A 17,792-nucleotide genomic window follows, 5' to 3' on the forward strand; every position below is an offset into this window, starting at 1 on the left:
CCAGGGGGGCTTTCCTGATAAATGAGTAACTAAATGTCCTGAGTAAATCACAAGCAGTTGGGATAATACAAGCTTGCACGAACTACTCGAGATGGGATATAAGAATTGGATTTTCCCATTTACATTGGCTATATTGGGAGACTGTCTTGCAGAAGGTAAAAACACTGAATCCTTTTTTTGCTATGGATGCTAAAAAAACCTGGCTTATGTATTCTTAAAAGTGCTTTTCCACTTTGTAGAGTTAGTTGCAATTAGTATGTTTCAATAAATGCCCACAAATTATCAGAATGAATTGATTCAATGTACTTTAAAAAGTATAAAATCTGTATGTTCTCTTCCCTATTTTGTAATTAAAAAAAACCATAATCTATCCGTATAATAATCTGGGCCAATGTATATATGCATGCACCATTCCAGTATACCAGTCTTCCCCAAGTTGGTGCCTACCAAATGCATTATGCTACAACTCCCTTCCAACTAGCCTAGCTGTTGCTATGGAAGTCAAAAGCACCAGACCTTGAAATGTATGTTCTGGGGGAATTGGTGGAGAGCATTACTGAATGAAAATTACCAATCATATAGATGGCTTGCTGGAGATGTTTTGCATGGCTTCTGCAAAGGTAAGGGTTTTTATTTAAAAAACATGATTAGTTTTACAAAAGGTAACGTTGAAGTGGCAGACACCAAGTGCAAAAATACAAACCCTGCTTACTGAAAGTCCAGAGGTAGCATTATTGTCAATTTACGATGGGGTGGAAGGTTCACAGGCTATGAAGGACTTGCTCATAAATTTATTGACAGCTACACAAATTATTATAGCTAGGAAGTAGAAGGGGCAAGCAGAATATTAAATGGAAGAATGGTATAAAGAGGTGTGGGATATAGTTATTAAAGATACATTAACATGTGGCATTAAGGTAAGACAAGGAATATGCAGGAGAAGTGATTTTGAGGAGATATGGAGGGTTTTTGTAGAATTTGTACTGTTAAAGCGGAAAGGGGTCAAACTCGCAAGAGGTGTTGAAAATTTGGGAGGTTGGATAGTTACAATGTAGTGGTCTTGGTGGTGGGGTGCACACTTTTATTCTTATTTATTTATGGTTATTACTTTGTTAAAATTAAATAAAGAAATAAATACAAATTCCAAATAAAAAGAAACACCCCGTTCCCTTCACACAAAGGTAAAGTTCTGAGTCAAACCTTTTTGCAATGAGAGTGTCAATAAGCATGCAGCTGAAGGGTGATCCATTTGAGAGTATGTGCTTCGATTTTCAAAAAATCAACCACCATCTCTTAGAATGGCAGTGGTGACAGGTGCCGGAATTGAGTTCTGACTGAAAAAAAGCCCTCATTCTGTGTGACTGGAAGGTGTTGATACTTTTAACACCAGAAACATTTTATTATACAGTGGTACCTCTGGTTACATACTTAATTCGTTCCGGAGGTCCGTTCTTAACCTGAAACTGTTCTTAACCTGAAGCACCACTTTAGCTAATGGGGCCTCCCACTGGTGCCGCGCTGCCGCCGCGCGATTTCTGTTCTCATCCTGAAGCAAAGTTCTTAACCCGAGGAACTATTTCTGGGTTAGCGGAGTCTGTAACCTGAAGTGCTTGTAACCTGAAGCGTATGTAACCCGCGGTACCACTGCAATTAAAAAAAGCTCACATCTGTGCAGGACGCGTAATCTAAATAAAATGTGTCAGCCACTCTACTACTGAAATAGGCACATTTCAACCAAACAATTGGGTAAAGCGGGCTTCCTTGGAGAGTGCCTTCCAAAAAAGGGCTCTTTTCTCAGTGGCTGCCTGCTGAATTTCAGATCGCTCCCCTCTGCAGTTAGGGGTACCTGAACTGAATTTGACTCCAGGTTGTTTCTTAAAGTGTGTTTGTACGCTGAATAATCAACACCTCCCACTGAACATTTTTTCTAGGCAGGCTTTGTGACTTACCGAGCATAAAAAATGGAAATATTGCCCCATATTACTATAGTTTTAAAAACTATTACTTTCCAATGAAGCAAGATGAGAAGCTGTCCTATTTCTGTTTGCCTGGCTATACCACAGAAAGTGGAAGTCAAAATGGAAAGATCAACTGCACAATGAGAGGCTGGGCCCCAGTCCCTAAATGCTACCGTAAGTCTATGTGATTTGCCTTTCCAAATGTAACAGATTTTTTTGCATGTAGCAGAGGTGGGGAACTGATGCCCCTTGGACCAATTTTGACCCATAAGGCTGTATTCCCCTATCCACTCCCACCTGTTAATTTGTTCAATGTCACTCGATGATATGCACATATGATATCCTGTGTGTTCTCTGTGGGGAATGTTCCAACAAAGCAGATCCCTGCAGAGAGCAGGATTGAACCCTCCGCTCATCAGCTGGTGAGAGGGGAGTTCACTCCTGCTGGGTGCTGCTTCACCATTACGTTCTTGGCGGGGAGGTTGCTCCATGCGCGCACACCATTTCGTGCATGCAAAGTAGCAGCTTCCATTGAAATCCCCTTATGGATAAGTGCAGAGTGCAAATCCTCAGCTCCACATCCACAAAGGATTTCTGAATATAGTGTCAGTGACTGTGCTGAGGAGGAATGGTGACAGCCTTCCCCTCGCCCTGCTCCTTCTCAGGATCCTGAATCTTCCCAGGAGCAGGAGGACGGTATAGATTTGGATAGCAGTGGTTTGCAGAGGGACATAGTTCAGAAGACCGATGTTGAGAAGAACTAGGTGGTGAACAGGTAGGAGAAGAAGAACGTGGGAGGCAGAGAACAGACTCCCTTTTGCTGGAAAGTGTTCAGCTGCTCAGCCCAAGATCAAGGAGAGCAGATAAGGTGGCAGCACAGAAAGCACAGTGGTTGCGAGAGCAGGTTGCAAGACATGGAAGTAACTTGAATGACAGGGGGGAAGTCTTTGTTCTCTCACTATGATCATTAACATTTCTAACTGGTAAGAGACTCCTTTTGCTTTGTTCTGCTTAGCTACTGCCAAAGGGGGGGAGGAGGAAATGAAGGCTAAGAAGAGAGGTGATCAAAGGTGAAAAAAAGTTACATTTTAAAGTAGAGCTACAGTACACTTCAGAGGGACGTGGGGGGCGCTGTGGGTTAAACCACTGAGCCTAGGGCTTGCCGATCAGAAGGTTGGCGGTTTGAATCCCCACGACGGGGTGAGCTCCTGTTGTTTGGTCCCTCCTCCTGCCAACCTAGCAGTTCGAAAGCACGTCAAAGTGCAAGTAGAGAAATGGTGTTTCCGTGCGCTGCTCTGGTTTGCCAGAAGCGGCTTAGTCATGCTGGCCACATGATCCGGAAGCTGTACGCCAGCTCTCTTGGCCAATAAAGCGAGATGAGCGCCGCAACCCCAGAGTCGGTCACGACTGGACCTAATGGTCAGGGGTCCCTTTACCTTTACAGTACACTTCATCTTATTGTTTCCTATACTATATGATGCCCTGCTTGTGGCACCCAATCATCCTGGATACTAGGGTTGGCCCACCCATGAGGTTAAGGGGAGGGGGGAACTGCCTCAGATGGCAGGGTTCACTAAGGAAGCAGATCCCAATGTCAATCGTTCTTCCTCCCTTGTCCCTGATGTAGATCTTCCCTCACCCCTTCTCTGAATGATGCCATTTGGGGGTTCACCTTGGGTGCCCAAATGTATTGGGCCAGTCCTGCTGGGTACTGTAGCATATGGAGATATAGGCATGTTAAGATGAGTGCCTCCTAGTCGTTTCCATCAGTACAAATTCTCTGCCACCTAAATGCCACCTAGATGTGTTAATGAAGGGATCGCCTAATGCTTTCTCCATCTTTTCATTCAACACACCTGATTGTTTAGAGAAATGTACCAAACCCGCCTTGGAGAATGGTGTTTTCTCGGATACGAAAATGTCCTACAAAATCTGGGAGAGACTGCAATACAGTTGTAATTCAGGTTATCAGATTCCTGGAGGTCCCAGGGATAAAACTATACAGTGTCTTGAAGGTGGATGGTCAGCTCAACCACAGTGTACAGAAACAACAGGTATGGCTTTAGATAATATTTCCCCTCCCACCCCACCTGAAGAGTTGTTCCTAAGGTTCAAAGCTATATTCTCACCTGATGTATTTGGTGATCAGCCAGCAGATTTTTTTTAAAAAAAACCTTGGATAAGGACTCTTGTTTTTGTATGGCTATTTCAAGTGAATTTGTGGATGGTCAACAAACCTCTAGTCTAGAACAAAACACTTTGGAAGCAGAATTCTCAAGAAAAGCCTTTAGCTCTTGAATTTTCTTGGAGGGGAGCAGAACAGCTTACAAAGATGAGTCGTTTGATAGCCCAGGCTTGCAATAAAAAAATACATCGCACAAAAGGAAAAGAGATTGGAAGGGAGGAGGGAAGAAAAAGTAAACCCAGACACTAATTCTTAGTTACAGAGTTCTTATAAATGACTAGTTGGAATTAGTACCATTCAAGGAGAGAAGGGAAAATAGCTGCTCTTTGCACATCCGAGCTAAGTAACTGCAACCTGATGCAGTGGCATTTTCTAGATGGAAGGAAGAATCTGAAAGGGTTCGCTTCCCCCTTGTTGCACCTGTGCAATACAACTAAAATGGAAAGACATGTAAAATTAATATTTTGTTAAATGTGCTTCTTAAATTGGTGGTGTTTGTAGGGAGCTGGGGCCTCAAACTGGGTATTTACGGCAACCAGGATGTTTTCCAGCATCATTGCGTCAGTAATATTATTTTTTTGCACCACTGGGCTAGCTTGCCAGTAGAGGGAGCTGCCAGCCTGCTCTTTTCCCTGCATTGTCAGCAAAACCAAGCGAGTGTCTATAGCAATCTCCACTAGAAATATGGCACAGAAAACGGGCATGTTCACTGCTGTATATAATTGATAAGGTCATAAAAGCGAAAGTCCCTTTTAAATGAATTCGCTTTGCAACAGGAGTTGTCCCGATAAAGCAAGGGATCTTTTTGTTTTGTTTTGTTTCATATGGTGATTGCAGCAAGGGTTAGGGGACACAAGATACCACAAATTGACAGAAATGTCACAATTTAAGACTGTAGTTCGATGTACACTTTGGCTGGATCTAGTCATATCAAAGAAGTGTTTCAGTTTAAAACGCTGTATACAGGGAAAACAGGTAGAGAAAAATGGGACTCCATGTCACTGTCTAGTGGTACAATGTTATATCACACATATAAATCACTTTTTCTTTACCAGTCTAGCTGAGTCCTTTCTTACTTGGCAGTAAGTCCCATTGAACTCAATAGTTTTGGCTAAACATGCATATGAGGAAGTTTAAATTTATATCTCTCTGGTCCTCCCAAAGGAGCCAAGGAGGGAATGTGAACATAATGCATACAAGTGGTTGGTTTAAATGATGCAATCTGGCAATTACAAATAAATTTACTTGATTTAGCCGCACAGTTTTGGGGAGCTAATGGGAATGTGTTTTTATACTGCATTTCCACCCAGGTGGGAGTCACTTACTTTGAGCTGATGTTAAATTTATGTTGTTCACCAATATGAACTAACACAAGTAGGATTGCGCCTTGCCCTCTACAGCCACAAATGGAGGCCTTGAGAATCAATCTGAGATCAGCTGAGACCAAGCTGATCTGATCATATTGCACCTGTTTTGTTTGTCTGCACGCTCACCTGCCAGTTATACTTTGCTCCCAGATCATTCAGGGCCTCAAAAGAAGAACCCAAAATAAATCCACGAAATGTTTTGTTTTTGTATGCCCGCAATTATTCACTATTCCTCACCCCACCCCCACTTCCTTTCTTATTCCCAATGTCCATCTGGCTGCTCTGCCATTTCATGCTGAAGACATCAACCCACTTCTTGTTTTTAAGAGACGTGCTCAGCACCAGACCTGGTGCATGGCCGCTACCACACAGCCCAGAGAACGTTCAGCCGGAAGGAAAAGCTCAAATATGAATGTGATGACGGATATCGTACGGCAGGAGGCCACACAATGGAAGAAGCACATTGTGAACCTCAAGGCTGGTCCCTGACTCCCAAATGCACCAGTATGTTGAATTTCCAATGCTTCTTCTGCGACTGTCTTGGCTTTGCCTTGTACAACATTTGCTTGGGCTAAAGCAAAAGTTCAGGCAAAGGACCTGGCATTTTCAAAAATGGAAAATGGAAGCCTTGCTCTTTTTCATTCTTGCATTTCTTAGAATTGGGATGTTCGGCACTGAGTCCTGTCGAACACGGAGGTGTCGATCCCAACAAGGAAAGCTACGAAGAAGGAAATGTGGTTCAGTTCTTCTGCTTGGAAGGTTATTCATTAAAGGGGTCAGAATTAATTCAATGCTATTACTTTGGCTGGTACCCAGAACCTCCAGTTTGTGAAGGTAATTCATCATGACATTGGAGCTAGGGATTTTCTGTATTCTGCAAAGCAAGCTCCCCCCCCCTTTAATCTCTGTCCCCCCCATAGTATCAGTACCACAGCCAATGATTTTTCTTTTATATATGTTGAAAAATGGGAAGAATAAGCTGAATCATCTGATGAAAAGACTTTGAATGTTTACATGTCTTTATGTAGCAGGGTTGTTTGGTTTTTGAACTGCTTGTTCTTCTGAAAACTGATGAATTAAATTTTCTGCTATTTGAAAGCCAGTTTGGCATCCTTTCTTGATTTTTGCTGTTCGAGAAGGAGTGAGGGCTGCCTTTTATTGATTTGCTGAATTTAACAGAAGAGGAACTTGCACAAATAAACCCTGATTTTGTAAGCTGTTTTACCCTGATCTATTTTTAGAGCATAGCTGTCAACCTTTCCCTTTTCTTTCGAGGAATCCTATTTGGAATAAGGGAATTAAAAAAGGGAAACGTTGACAGCTGTGGTTTAGAGACATGAGAAATCCCCTGTCCGGCTAGTCATAAGTAGCTATTCTTAATGGGGAGGAGAGTTACTCTTCCAAATATACAATGCTGGCATTTCTAAAGGATTGTATGGTGTTATAGAATCTAACCTGATTCTTTCCCCGCCGCCCAATTTTTAACCAGAAAGAAGAAACAAGTGTCCTCCTCCGCCTCAGCCCCCTCATGCCAATGTGCTAACCAGTTTAAGAACCTTCCGCCACGGAGACACATTGCGTTTGGAGTGTGAGCATCCCTTTCAGACTGCAGGAGGCGAAGAAATCCGATGTGAGAATGGCAGGTGGACTTCGCCTCCCAAATGCATCGGTCAGTTGTCTTGCGAAATTGGACACTGGGGATTTAAAAGATCCTTACGTTTTGGAAGGTTGTCAATTTAGAGCTTTGGAGAACGGACTTAGAATTGGAGCCTCTCCCTTAGCACACACTCTTGAGAGTTAGTGTGGTGTAGTGGTTAAGAGCGGTGGACTCGCAATCTGGTGAACCGGGTTCGCTTCCCCGCTCCTCCACATGCAGCTGCTGGGTGACCTTGGGCCAGTCACACTTCTTTGAAGTCCCTCAGCCCCACTCACCTCACAGAGTGTTTGTTGTGGGGGAGGAAGGGAAAGGAGATTGTTAGCCGCTTTGAGACTCCTGAAGGGGAGTGAAAGGCGGGATATCAAGTCCAAACTCCTCCTCCTCTTGGCCCTAAATTATGCAGTGGACCAACAACAGGTAAAGCTAGGGCAAATGACAAGTGGAGCCCACCCGATGATGGGTCGTGAGGAAGAAGGCAGGCAGATGGGGGCAGGATGAGGGCAAACAGAACAATTTAGCTGTGCCTCGTTTGCCTTGAAAGAGCAGCCTTTACAGTCCTATTTGTTGTTGTTTAGTCGTTTAGTCGTGTCCGACTCTTCGTGACCCCATGGACCAGAGCACGCCAGGCACTTCTGTCCTCCACTGCCTCCCGCAGTTTGATCAAACTCATGCTGGTAGCTTCAAGAACACCATCCAACCATCTCATTCTCTGTCGTCCCCTTCTCCTTGTGCCCTCCATCTTTCCCAACATCAGGGTCTTTTCCAGGGAGTCTTCTCTTCTCATGAGGTGGCCAAAGTATTGGAGCCTCAGCTTCACGATCTGTCCTTCCAGTGAGCGCTCAGGGCTGATTTCCTTCAGAATGGATAGGTTTGATCTTCTTGCAGTCCATGGGACTCTCAAGAGTCTCCTCCAGCACCATAATTCAAAAGCATCAATTCTTCGGCGATCAGCCTTCTTTATGGTCCAGCTCTCACTTCCATACATCACTACTGGGAAAACCATGGCTTTTACTATACGGACCTTTGTTGGCAAGGTGATGTCTCTGCTTTTTAAGATGTTGTCTAGGTTTGCCATCGCCTTTCTCCCAAGGAGCAGGCGTCTTTTAATTTCGTGACTGCTGTCACCATCTGCACTGATCATGGAGCCCAAGAAGGTAAAATCTCTCACTGCCTCCATTTCTTCCCCTTCTATTTGCCAGGAGGTGATGGGCCCAGTGGCCATGATCTTCGTTTTTTTGATGTTGAGCTTCAGACCATATTTTGCGCTCTCCTCTTTCACCCTCATTAAAAGGTTCTTTAATTCCTCTTCACTTTCTGCCATCAAGGTTGTGTCATCTGCATATCTGAGGTTGTTGATATTTCTTCCGGCAATCTTAATTCCGGCTTGGGATTCATCCAGCCCAGCCTTTCGCATGATGAATTCTGCATATAAGTTAAATAAGCAGGGAGACAATATACAGCCTTGCCATACTCCTTTCCCAATTTTGAACCAATCAGTTGTTCCATATCCAGTTCTAACTGTAGCTTCTTGTCCCACATAGAGATTTCTCAGGAGACAGATGAGGTGATCAGGCACTCCCATTTCTTTAAGAACTTGCCATAGTTTGCTGTGGTCAACACAGTCAAAGGCTTTTGCATAGTCAATGAAGCAGAAGTAGATGTCTTTCTGGAACTCTCTAGCTTTCTCCATAATCCAGCGCATGTTTGCAATTTGGTCTCTGGTTCCTCTGCCTCTTCTAAATCCAGCTTGCACTTCTGGGAGTTCTCGGTCCACATACTGCTTGAGCCTTCCTTGTAGAATTTTAAGCATAACCTTGCTAGCGTGTGAAATGAGTGCAATTGTGCGGTAGTTGGAGCATTCTTTGGCACTGCCTTTCTTTGGGATTGGGATGTAGACTGATCTTCTCCAATCCTCTGGCCACTGCTGAGTTTTCCAAACTTGCTGGCATATTGAGTGTAGCACCTTAACAGCATCATCTTTTAAAATTTTAAACAGTTCAGCTGGAATACCATCACTTCCACTGGCCTTGTTATTTGCAGTGCTTTCTAAGGCCCATTTGACTTCACTCTCCAGGATGTCTGGCTCAAGGTCAGCAACCACACTACCTGGGGTGTACGAGACATCCATATCTTTCTGGTATAATTCCTCTGTGTATTCTTGCCACCTCTTCTTGATGTCTTCTGCTTCAGTTAGGTCTTTACCACTTTTGTCCTTTATTATGGTAATCTTTGTACGAAATGTTCTTTTCATATTTCCGATTTTCTTGAACAGATCTCTGGTTCTTCCCATTCTGTTGCTTTCCTCTATTTCTTTGCATTGCTCGTTTAAGAAGGCCTTCTTGTCTCTCCTTGCTATTCTTTGGAAATCTGCATTCAATTTCTTGTATCTTTCATTATCTCCCTTGCATTTTGCTTGCCTTCTCTCCCCCGCTATTTGTAAGGCCTCGTTGGACAGCGACTTTGCTTTCTTGCATTTCTTTTTCATTGGGATGGTTTTAGTTGCTGCCTCCTGTATAATGTTGCGAGCCTCCACCCATAGTTCTTCAGGCACTCTGTCCAGCAAATCTAAATCCTTAAACCTGTTCCTCACTTCCACTGTGTATTCATAAGGGATTTGGTTTAGATTGTATCTTACCTGTCCAGTGGTTTTTCCTACTTTCTTCAGTTTAAGCTTGAATTTTGCTATAAGAAGCTGATGATCTGAGCCACAGTCAGCTCCAGGTCTTGTTTTTGCTGACTGTATAGAGCTTCTCCATCTTTGGCTGCAGAGAATATAATCAATCTGATTTCGATGTTGCCCTATTAGGGATTGGCAAACATGCCTGCTTGGGTCCCTATCACTCTCACAAGTTTTTACCCGTAACTCTGTTCCATTTGTGCTGTAAACTTCCCAACATTTTAATGTAAATTTAAACATGCATTTTCTCTCAAAATACACAGTTCGATGCATTCTTAACTAAAGGAGCTAATAGCCACCAGTATCACCTCTCTTTTCAAACCAGCCTAAGGTCCAATTTGTGGATAAGAAAGTGTTTCGTTTTGTTTTCAGATGGCACAAAAAACCCCTCAAGCCAGTTAAATAAGAATATCTTGGATACCCTTCACATTCATCAACAGCTGAGAGAATGCCTATTTTTATCAAAAGGCTAAATTAATTCATGAATATCAAATGCTACAGGTCTTTCTGTATGAACAACGGAACTATCGATAAACCAGAATTTATTATTGTTGTTGTTATTATTATGTATTTATTTATTTATGCCCTGCCTTTTTTCCTGACAGGGAGTCAAGGAAGCTTACAGATAAAAATAAGAACAGCTAAAAACATAGGGGAAAACAATTAAACATTGATAGAATTTAAACTATATATACATAAAAAATATATTAACAACAACAACAAAACTAAAGGAGCTACATTCTAACATTCAAAAAAGTACAAAATCTGGTGGATAGCTAAATGCCAATCAGCACATTAGGCCAAGAGGTGCAGATGAGACAATGCCATGTAGGAATTCACAAATATCAGAATTGCCCTCTTTCCATGACAAGGAGTTTGACCAGCACCCAGGAAGTTCGTTGTGGGTGAATTCTGAAATTTCTACACTGTCTCTCAGAACCTCACACAACTTAATCTTAATGCTTGTTCAACATGACAAAGTGGAAACTGCAAAGATGCAGAAGGAAATTGAAATTGAGAGTGCCGTTTGTATGATTATTTGATAAAATGCATGGATTGCAATGAAAAGACTTCTCTTTCCATTCCTTTTTTATTTTTCAGATGTTGGCAGGACAGGAAGCACAGAAGGTCATCACGGCTTACAAACTGAAGGGAGCTGCAGTTCCCTACCCATAGTTGAAAACAGTTTTATTTTTAATAACATCAATCCTTCACTGGCAAGCTACAAAACTGGTTCTGTAGTGGAATACAGATGTAAACCTTTCCATCTGACAGAAGGACCTAACACAATTCGCTGTGTCCAAGGAAACTGGACAACCCCCCCAGTTTGTTTAGGTAAGTATTGGAGGAGTATGTAGGAATTACTACAAGGAGCTCTCTGTGGGGCTACCTTTGAAGGTGACTCAGGAACTACAACTAATCCCGAAAACGGCTGCCAGAGCGGTGACTGGGAGAGGCTGCTGGGACCATATAATCAGTGCTTTTTTTCTTAAAAAAATGTTTACAGTAGCAGTACTCTCATTTTGACACAAGAAAACCACCATTTTATAGTTCAAATCGGTATACAGTATATGGACAAACATACAAAGATTCACAAAATGTTTAGGGGTATGCGTACCCCTACATCCCTACAGAAAAAAGCACTGCATAAAACACCAGTCTTAAAAGATCTAAATTGGCTCCCAGTACGTTTCCAAGCGGGTGGCGCTGTGGGTAAAACCTCAGTGCCTAGGACTTGCTGATCGTAAGGTCGGCGGTTTGAATCCCCGTGGCGGGGTGAGCTCCTGTCATTCGGTCCCAGCTCCTGCCCACCTAGCAGTTCGAAAGCACCCCTAAGTGCAAGTAGATAAATAGGTACCACTTTATAGCGGGAAAGTAAACGGCGTTTCCGTGCACTGCGCTGGTGCTGGCTCGCCATAGCAGCTTCGCCACGCTGGCCACGTGACCTGGAAGTGTCTTCGGACAGCGCCGGCTCCCGGCCTCTTGAGCGAGATGAGCGTGCAACCCTAGAGTCGGACACGACTGGCCCGTACGGACAGGGGTACCTTTACCTTTACGTTTCCAAGCAGAATTCAAAGCCTTGGTGCTGACCTATTAAAGCCCTAAACAGCTTTGGCCTTGTATACCTGAAGGAGCATCATTCAGCCCAGATACTGGTATCCAGCGATTCCCTCACTGTGAAATGCGAGGTTACAGGGAACCCAGCAGAGGGTCTTTTCGGTAGTGGCACCCACCTTGTGGAATGCCCTCCCTTCAGATGTCAAGGAAATAAAGAACTATCTGACTTTTAGAAGACATCTGAAGGCAACTCTATATAGGGAAGTTTTTAACGTTTGATGTCTTACTGTGCTTTTTATTTATTGCAAGCCGTGCAGTCAGGCATGATTGTGTCAGTGTCTCTAGGGTGGAATAGTATGAGAAAAGCAGATCATATTGACTAGCAGCTCAGGATATATCCCCACCCCACCCCCAGTATCAACATTCTGGGTCAGGTAGGCTTTTATGTGAGGGAATAATTGGATGCCAGTTATTCTGTTCTTTGCTCCTGGTATAAGCCACTTGATTATTGATCTTTGCCCTGCAGAACCATGTTTGGTCAATGAAGAAAGCATCAGAAATCATAACGTAGCAATGAAATGGAACCTGGAAGAAGAATTATATTTCCTACACGGAGACATTATTGAATTGGTGTGCAAGCCAGGATACGTTTTGCCACCGTCGACTGGCGATGCTCAGTTGCTGGCGCAGTGCAATCGGGGAGAATTAAAATACCCCAAATGTGTTTCAAAAGGTAACCCTACATTGAATTCCACCCATCATGTTTGATCTGCAGTTTTGTGCTCTATCAATTTGAATCCTATTTGCACAACACTCTTCCTCAGAGAAGCTCAGAATGGCACAACTGGGTTTTACTTTCCTACAAACCCCTGTGTGGTAGATTGGTATGATACATAGTGATTTCTATAAGGTGCACCTTATCTATCTTATCTTATTTATCTATATGACTGTTCCTATCTGTTCTCTGGTGTAATATTCGGATGCCAAAACATTTTCATACCCTCCAAGCTACTTCAAATTTGTCCATTTTAGTTAGGTGTTTTTTTTAAATGAAACTAAAATCATTTTCTCATTTTAATTTTCAAATTTTTTTGGGGTGTTATATTTTTTCCAGATAAATTTTTATTGTTTTCTTTACATAGTCTTTATCCAACATTCCATACATTTATCAAAGTAAATACCCTTTGACTCTGCTGAGTCTTGACTTCCCTCCATCCCTTCAATTGGCATCGCCTATCACTATTTTATCGCGTATTTTATTCCTTCATTTTTACTATTTTACATTGTAGGAGTTACCTCAATCCTGCTAGTGTTTTTAAACTTTTACAGTTCTCCTTTAAGTACTCAATAAATTTACTCCAATTATCTTGGTATCTCTGGTCATCCTGGTCCCGGATCCTTCCTGTCAATTTGTCAAGTTCCACAAAGTCTGTCATCTTCATAGTAGGTATATCTTGTGTTTTCCATTTTGGGGCCAGTAGAGTCCTTGCAGCGACTGTGGCATACACAAATAATTTTTGATCTTTTATTTTATTTTTATTTTAATTTCCTTTTAAAAAAAGAGAGAGATTCGGATTGCTCTCATACACACCACACACCACTTCCCATTTTTTATTTTCTTTAAAAATATTGGTTATTTTTTAAATAAAAATGTATTTATTTATTTTACTGACCTCTCCTCTGAGATGCCAATATGTTTTTGTGCCTCCCCAGCCCCTAAACGTGTTTTTTTTTTTTAAGAAGAAAAATTGGCCACTGTAACTTTGTCATGCAGAGCCCAAAGGGTTGACAATTGGTCAGTGCAGCCCTTGACTACAAAAGTTTAGCAACATTCTATGATACGATTCTGCCTCGTTTCTTATTAAACCTGATCAAGAGAGGAATTTTCTTTGCTGCTTTGCCTGGGAAAATCTGCTATTTAGCACTGAACAGCAATCGGACACACACACTCCAAGATGTCTCCAATAGTGTTCCTTCAGAACTGGCTTGTGAAGAGAAGGCTGGTGCCACAAATTGGTCCTGTAAACTATTTTCTTAGGGTCATTTTCTCTCTTCTGTTTAAACACATTGCTCTCATTTTGCAGACCCGGACGAAAGCTGTGGCTCTCCACCTTCCATAAAAAATGGAGTCGTCATGGGCTTGTTGACAGCGGACTATGCTCATGGTTCATCAGTAGAGTATAGTTGCCATGAATACCATTTTTTGCAAGGTTCTAGGAAAGTGTCCTGTTCCATGGGTCATTGGACTACCCCACCAACTTGCATAGGTACTGTGCAATGTTGCTATTTCCCCCCCCCCCCAGCATAGTGACAACTTGGAAAATGCCTTATTAACTTGATTCATTGCCCACTGCTTCTGTCTGGTGTTGCTCAACTAATAAACGCTGGGAAAAGCCAGCATTACTTGATGTAAGGCTTTATAGAAGGGGACGGCTCATAGCTCAGGGAGGAGAGCATGCAGAAAGTAACTTATTGATTGCCGTTGACTAAAAAGGTAAAAGGTAAAGGACCCCTGGACGGTTAAGTCCAGTCAAAGGTGACTATGGGGTTGCGGTGCTCATTTTGCTTTCAGGCTGAGAGAGCCGGCGTTTGTCCACAGACAGCTTTCTGGGTCATGTGGCCAGCAGGACTAAACCACTTCTGGCATCGTTTACCTTCCCGCCACAGCGATACCTATTTATTTACTTGCACTGGCATGATTTCGAACTGTTGGTTGGCAGGAGCTGGGACAGAGCAATGGGAGCTCACTGTCGCGGGGATTCGAACTGCCGACCTTCTGATCGGCAAGCCCAAGAGGCTCAGTGGTTTAGACCACAGTGCCACCCATATCCCTCTTGTTGACTAAAACCACAACTGACCACTCTAATGAATGTTGTAGTACATAGATAATAAAAAACAGCAAACATTTCTAATTAAACTCATGCTATGAGAATATTAACACTGCATTCATTTTCCAAGAGCCGTGCACCTTATCAGCAGAAGAGATGGCAAAGAATCACTTGGATCTAAGATGGAGTTTTGACAATCGACCGTATTTCCTCCATGGAGAATTTGTTGAATTTGTGTGCAAAGCGTACTACTTCAGCTCACCTTCAAGTTCAGCATCTGATTTTAGAGCACAGTGTCAGAATGGACAACTGTTGTATCCACAATGTGTACGGATTAGGGGGTAAGCAATTGATGCCGCAATTGTGTAACGCTGCCTTGGGAGTAAGCCCCCACCGAACTCTGTGAAACTTACTTTTGAGTATACCTACTTAGGATTGTACGATAAACGACCTGTGAAGCATGGAAGAAATTCATTCATGCATATTTCAAACTTATTATACCAGGAAATATATTTGGAAAAGTATATTTGGAAAGTGTATGTTAGCTTAGAAACCTTGTACTTGAAGTGCTAGATCTTCATTTGTAGAAAGGATTCAACTTGGGGGTTCATTCAAGACATACAATCTTTCAAGCTCCTAACTTGAGTACTATCTGTGAGGATGGAATTGCTGCTTATAGATTTTCCCTAGCCTTTTTTTCTTAAGGGTTAGTGGAGCAAAATGGCTCTCCCTGTTGCATCTTTATGCCTCAAATCAAGTTTTGTTGGTAATAGCTGCTGTTGTTTACCATGTCTCTAATTTGAATGACTTCAGGGTATTTTGGTTTGGGGTTTTTTTTAGGTAAAAGAGAGCTGAATAAATAATGTTTGGTTGGCTCATGGACTCTTTTTCATGTTGCAAGCTAATTGCCAATATGAACTTTGTATATCTGCTGTATATTTGCACAAGACTAATCGAGATAGCTGCTGACCTCAACTTAGAACATCATTTGGAGACGTTCATAAGACACCTATAATTTTATCAGGACAAGTTACTTCTTGTTTATTGTTGTAACAATTGTTTTCTCAAAATTTATCTTCTGTACCATGAGAATAAATAAAAACTGTATTAAAAAAATCTAAGTGGTTTACATTTCAACAAAAATCAATTTAGATTGATGCAAAGATACAAATTCCACATTTGATGCAACCGCTGCTAATCATAATTATCATACACATTTTAAGCAATATAATTTAGCAATAAATGACCCAGAAATACCTGTCAATGCAGCATGGTGGTCTTTCTTGATGTTTTTGCCACAGTGCAGAGCAAACATGGGATGAACTCTTTTGATTAAACATTGGGAAAGGTCAGGAGGAAAGCAAAATATTTATCTCCCTTCTTCCATGAAAAGTATGCCTCTAAAGTATTCTTGAATCAGAAGCCAGCCTTACTGAATTTGCGAGATTCTTACTGGCCTTGCAAACAAACAAACAAACAAACAAACAAACAAACAAACAAACAAACAAACAAACAAACAAACACCTCAGCTGAGGATATTTCCTCACCTGAACTTTCAGATGTAGTTTTGTCAATTCCCTCATCATCTGGCCTCTGAGAGCTGCAGATTTTGGCTTTCTTTTTGGAGACCAGGGGATGGATTTTGCAGTTCCTACAGCACCTTGCAATAAGGCTGCACAGCATTTTCAGCCTAGGACAGAATAGGGGAAAGTTGAAAAACTGGGCTCTTGTGTCTTCATGGTCTATCACTGCAGTAAGCTTGGGGCAGCCCACATCTCCAGACCTAACTTTAATTTGTTGTCAGGAGCAGCAAGGAGTAGGACTCAGCAACACCATCTAGTCAAAACACCCTCTAAAATTTGGAGAGGGCCTTGTAATTATTCCCAGAAAGGAAAAGGAACAATGAATGCTCTCAGCATAGCCTTTTCAGAATAACCCAGCCAAGACTGAGAAGGAATGGTCCTTTAGAGTTCTAACTCTTGATTTATAGTAATAGAACCAGAATAGAGAAATCACTAAGAAACCCTACTTGCATTTTAAAATATCTCTCCACCTCTCCTTCCATCTTCCTGTCTCATCCGTCTTATTCCCCACAAAGACTTGCGCCAGTCAGAGTTCTATGCAGGGAGTCATTCAAAATCATATGGAGAATATGTCATCAACATTTAAGCAACCCTGCTCAAAAATGGTCATTATTCCACTTAATACAGATATTTTGAAATCTTCAGCAGACTAAGCCTTTTATATTTATTTATTAAAAAGCCTTCCAGACCACCCTCAGTCAAAGGATTCCAGTGAAATGTCCAGGCATTGAAAAATACAATATAGGAAAACAATGTATTATCCTTCAAATCTAAAAAAAGTTTGAGGTGCAACAGTTGGAGGAGAAGAGTGACAATCCCTGAGCAAATAATAAACCATAACCTGGTGCTAGAAAGATTGTAGAGTACTTGTAGCCAACAGAACAGTCACATCTTCCGTATCTGTTTCACTAAATGAATTAACAGCTAAATGAATTGATGAAGCTTCTACAAAATGTTCCACATAATAACTGGGCATATCAGATCCTGTGTGCTTATAGCAAACTGGCTGTGGCTCCTTATGGACCAGCAGGCTCAGGGAAAAGCTTAAGATTTGCAAACGTTCAAAAAATCTTTGATGGGTGTGGGGAACACCTCAATGGAAGCCCAATGAAGCCTGAAAATGCTCAGTGGTGACAGAAGGCTAACTGGCTGTTGAGATAAGAAAACCTTTTTGAAATGGAATGGAGTATCCTGGAAAGAAAAGCGATTAAATAAGAAAGGGACTGTCTGGCACAATCCAGAAGCACTTCACACTATATTTGCTGCAAGTCTCACTTGTCCTGTCTAATAATGATGGTGGTTGGTCAGATACTATCATGTGTTGCCCGAACTCTTGGTGAAAATGTCGGTTTCTTCTTTTGCCTTCCTAGCATTATTGCTGATACTTCAACACTGGAAAAGCAGAAAAGGCTGGTAATACCCTCAAGGGAGAAGAATGTCCCGCTTTTCCTTAGGACGTCCCTATATTCATCAGAGAAA

General features: G+C 42.1%; 1 protein-coding gene across 3 annotated transcripts; it reads left to right on the forward strand.

Annotated features, from left to right (window-relative positions):
* The first annotated feature begins 30 nt into the window (after positions 1–30).
* Positions 31–15,846, forward strand: F13B (coagulation factor XIII B chain). Of its 3 annotated transcripts, none has more exons than XM_081194879.1 (11): positions 31–155; positions 1,932–2,132; positions 3,827–4,012; positions 5,838–6,014; positions 6,168–6,344; positions 7,000–7,179; positions 10,946–11,179; positions 12,429–12,635; positions 13,987–14,169; positions 14,861–15,071; positions 15,571–15,846. In XM_081194879.1, the coding sequence occupies exons 1-11, from the start codon at positions 92–94 to the stop codon at positions 15,572–15,574; spliced, it is 1,824 nt and encodes a 607-aa protein (XP_081051005.1). In that variant the 5' UTR covers positions 31–91; the 3' UTR covers positions 15,575–15,846. The 3 variants fall into 3 exon arrangements, with proteins under 3 accessions (XP_081051005.1, XP_081051007.1, XP_081051006.1); XM_081194880.1 differs by having other exon boundaries at positions 66–155; positions 1,936–2,132; XM_081194881.1 differs by lacking the exon at positions 1,932–2,132 and having other exon boundaries at positions 56–155.
* Positions 15,847–17,792: the final 1,946 nt, after the last annotated feature.

This window comes from Podarcis bocagei (genome assembly GCF_964188305.1).
Source record: "Podarcis bocagei genome assembly, chromosome: 5".
NCBI classification, from domain to species: Eukaryota; Metazoa; Chordata; class Lepidosauria; order Squamata; family Lacertidae; genus Podarcis; species Podarcis bocagei.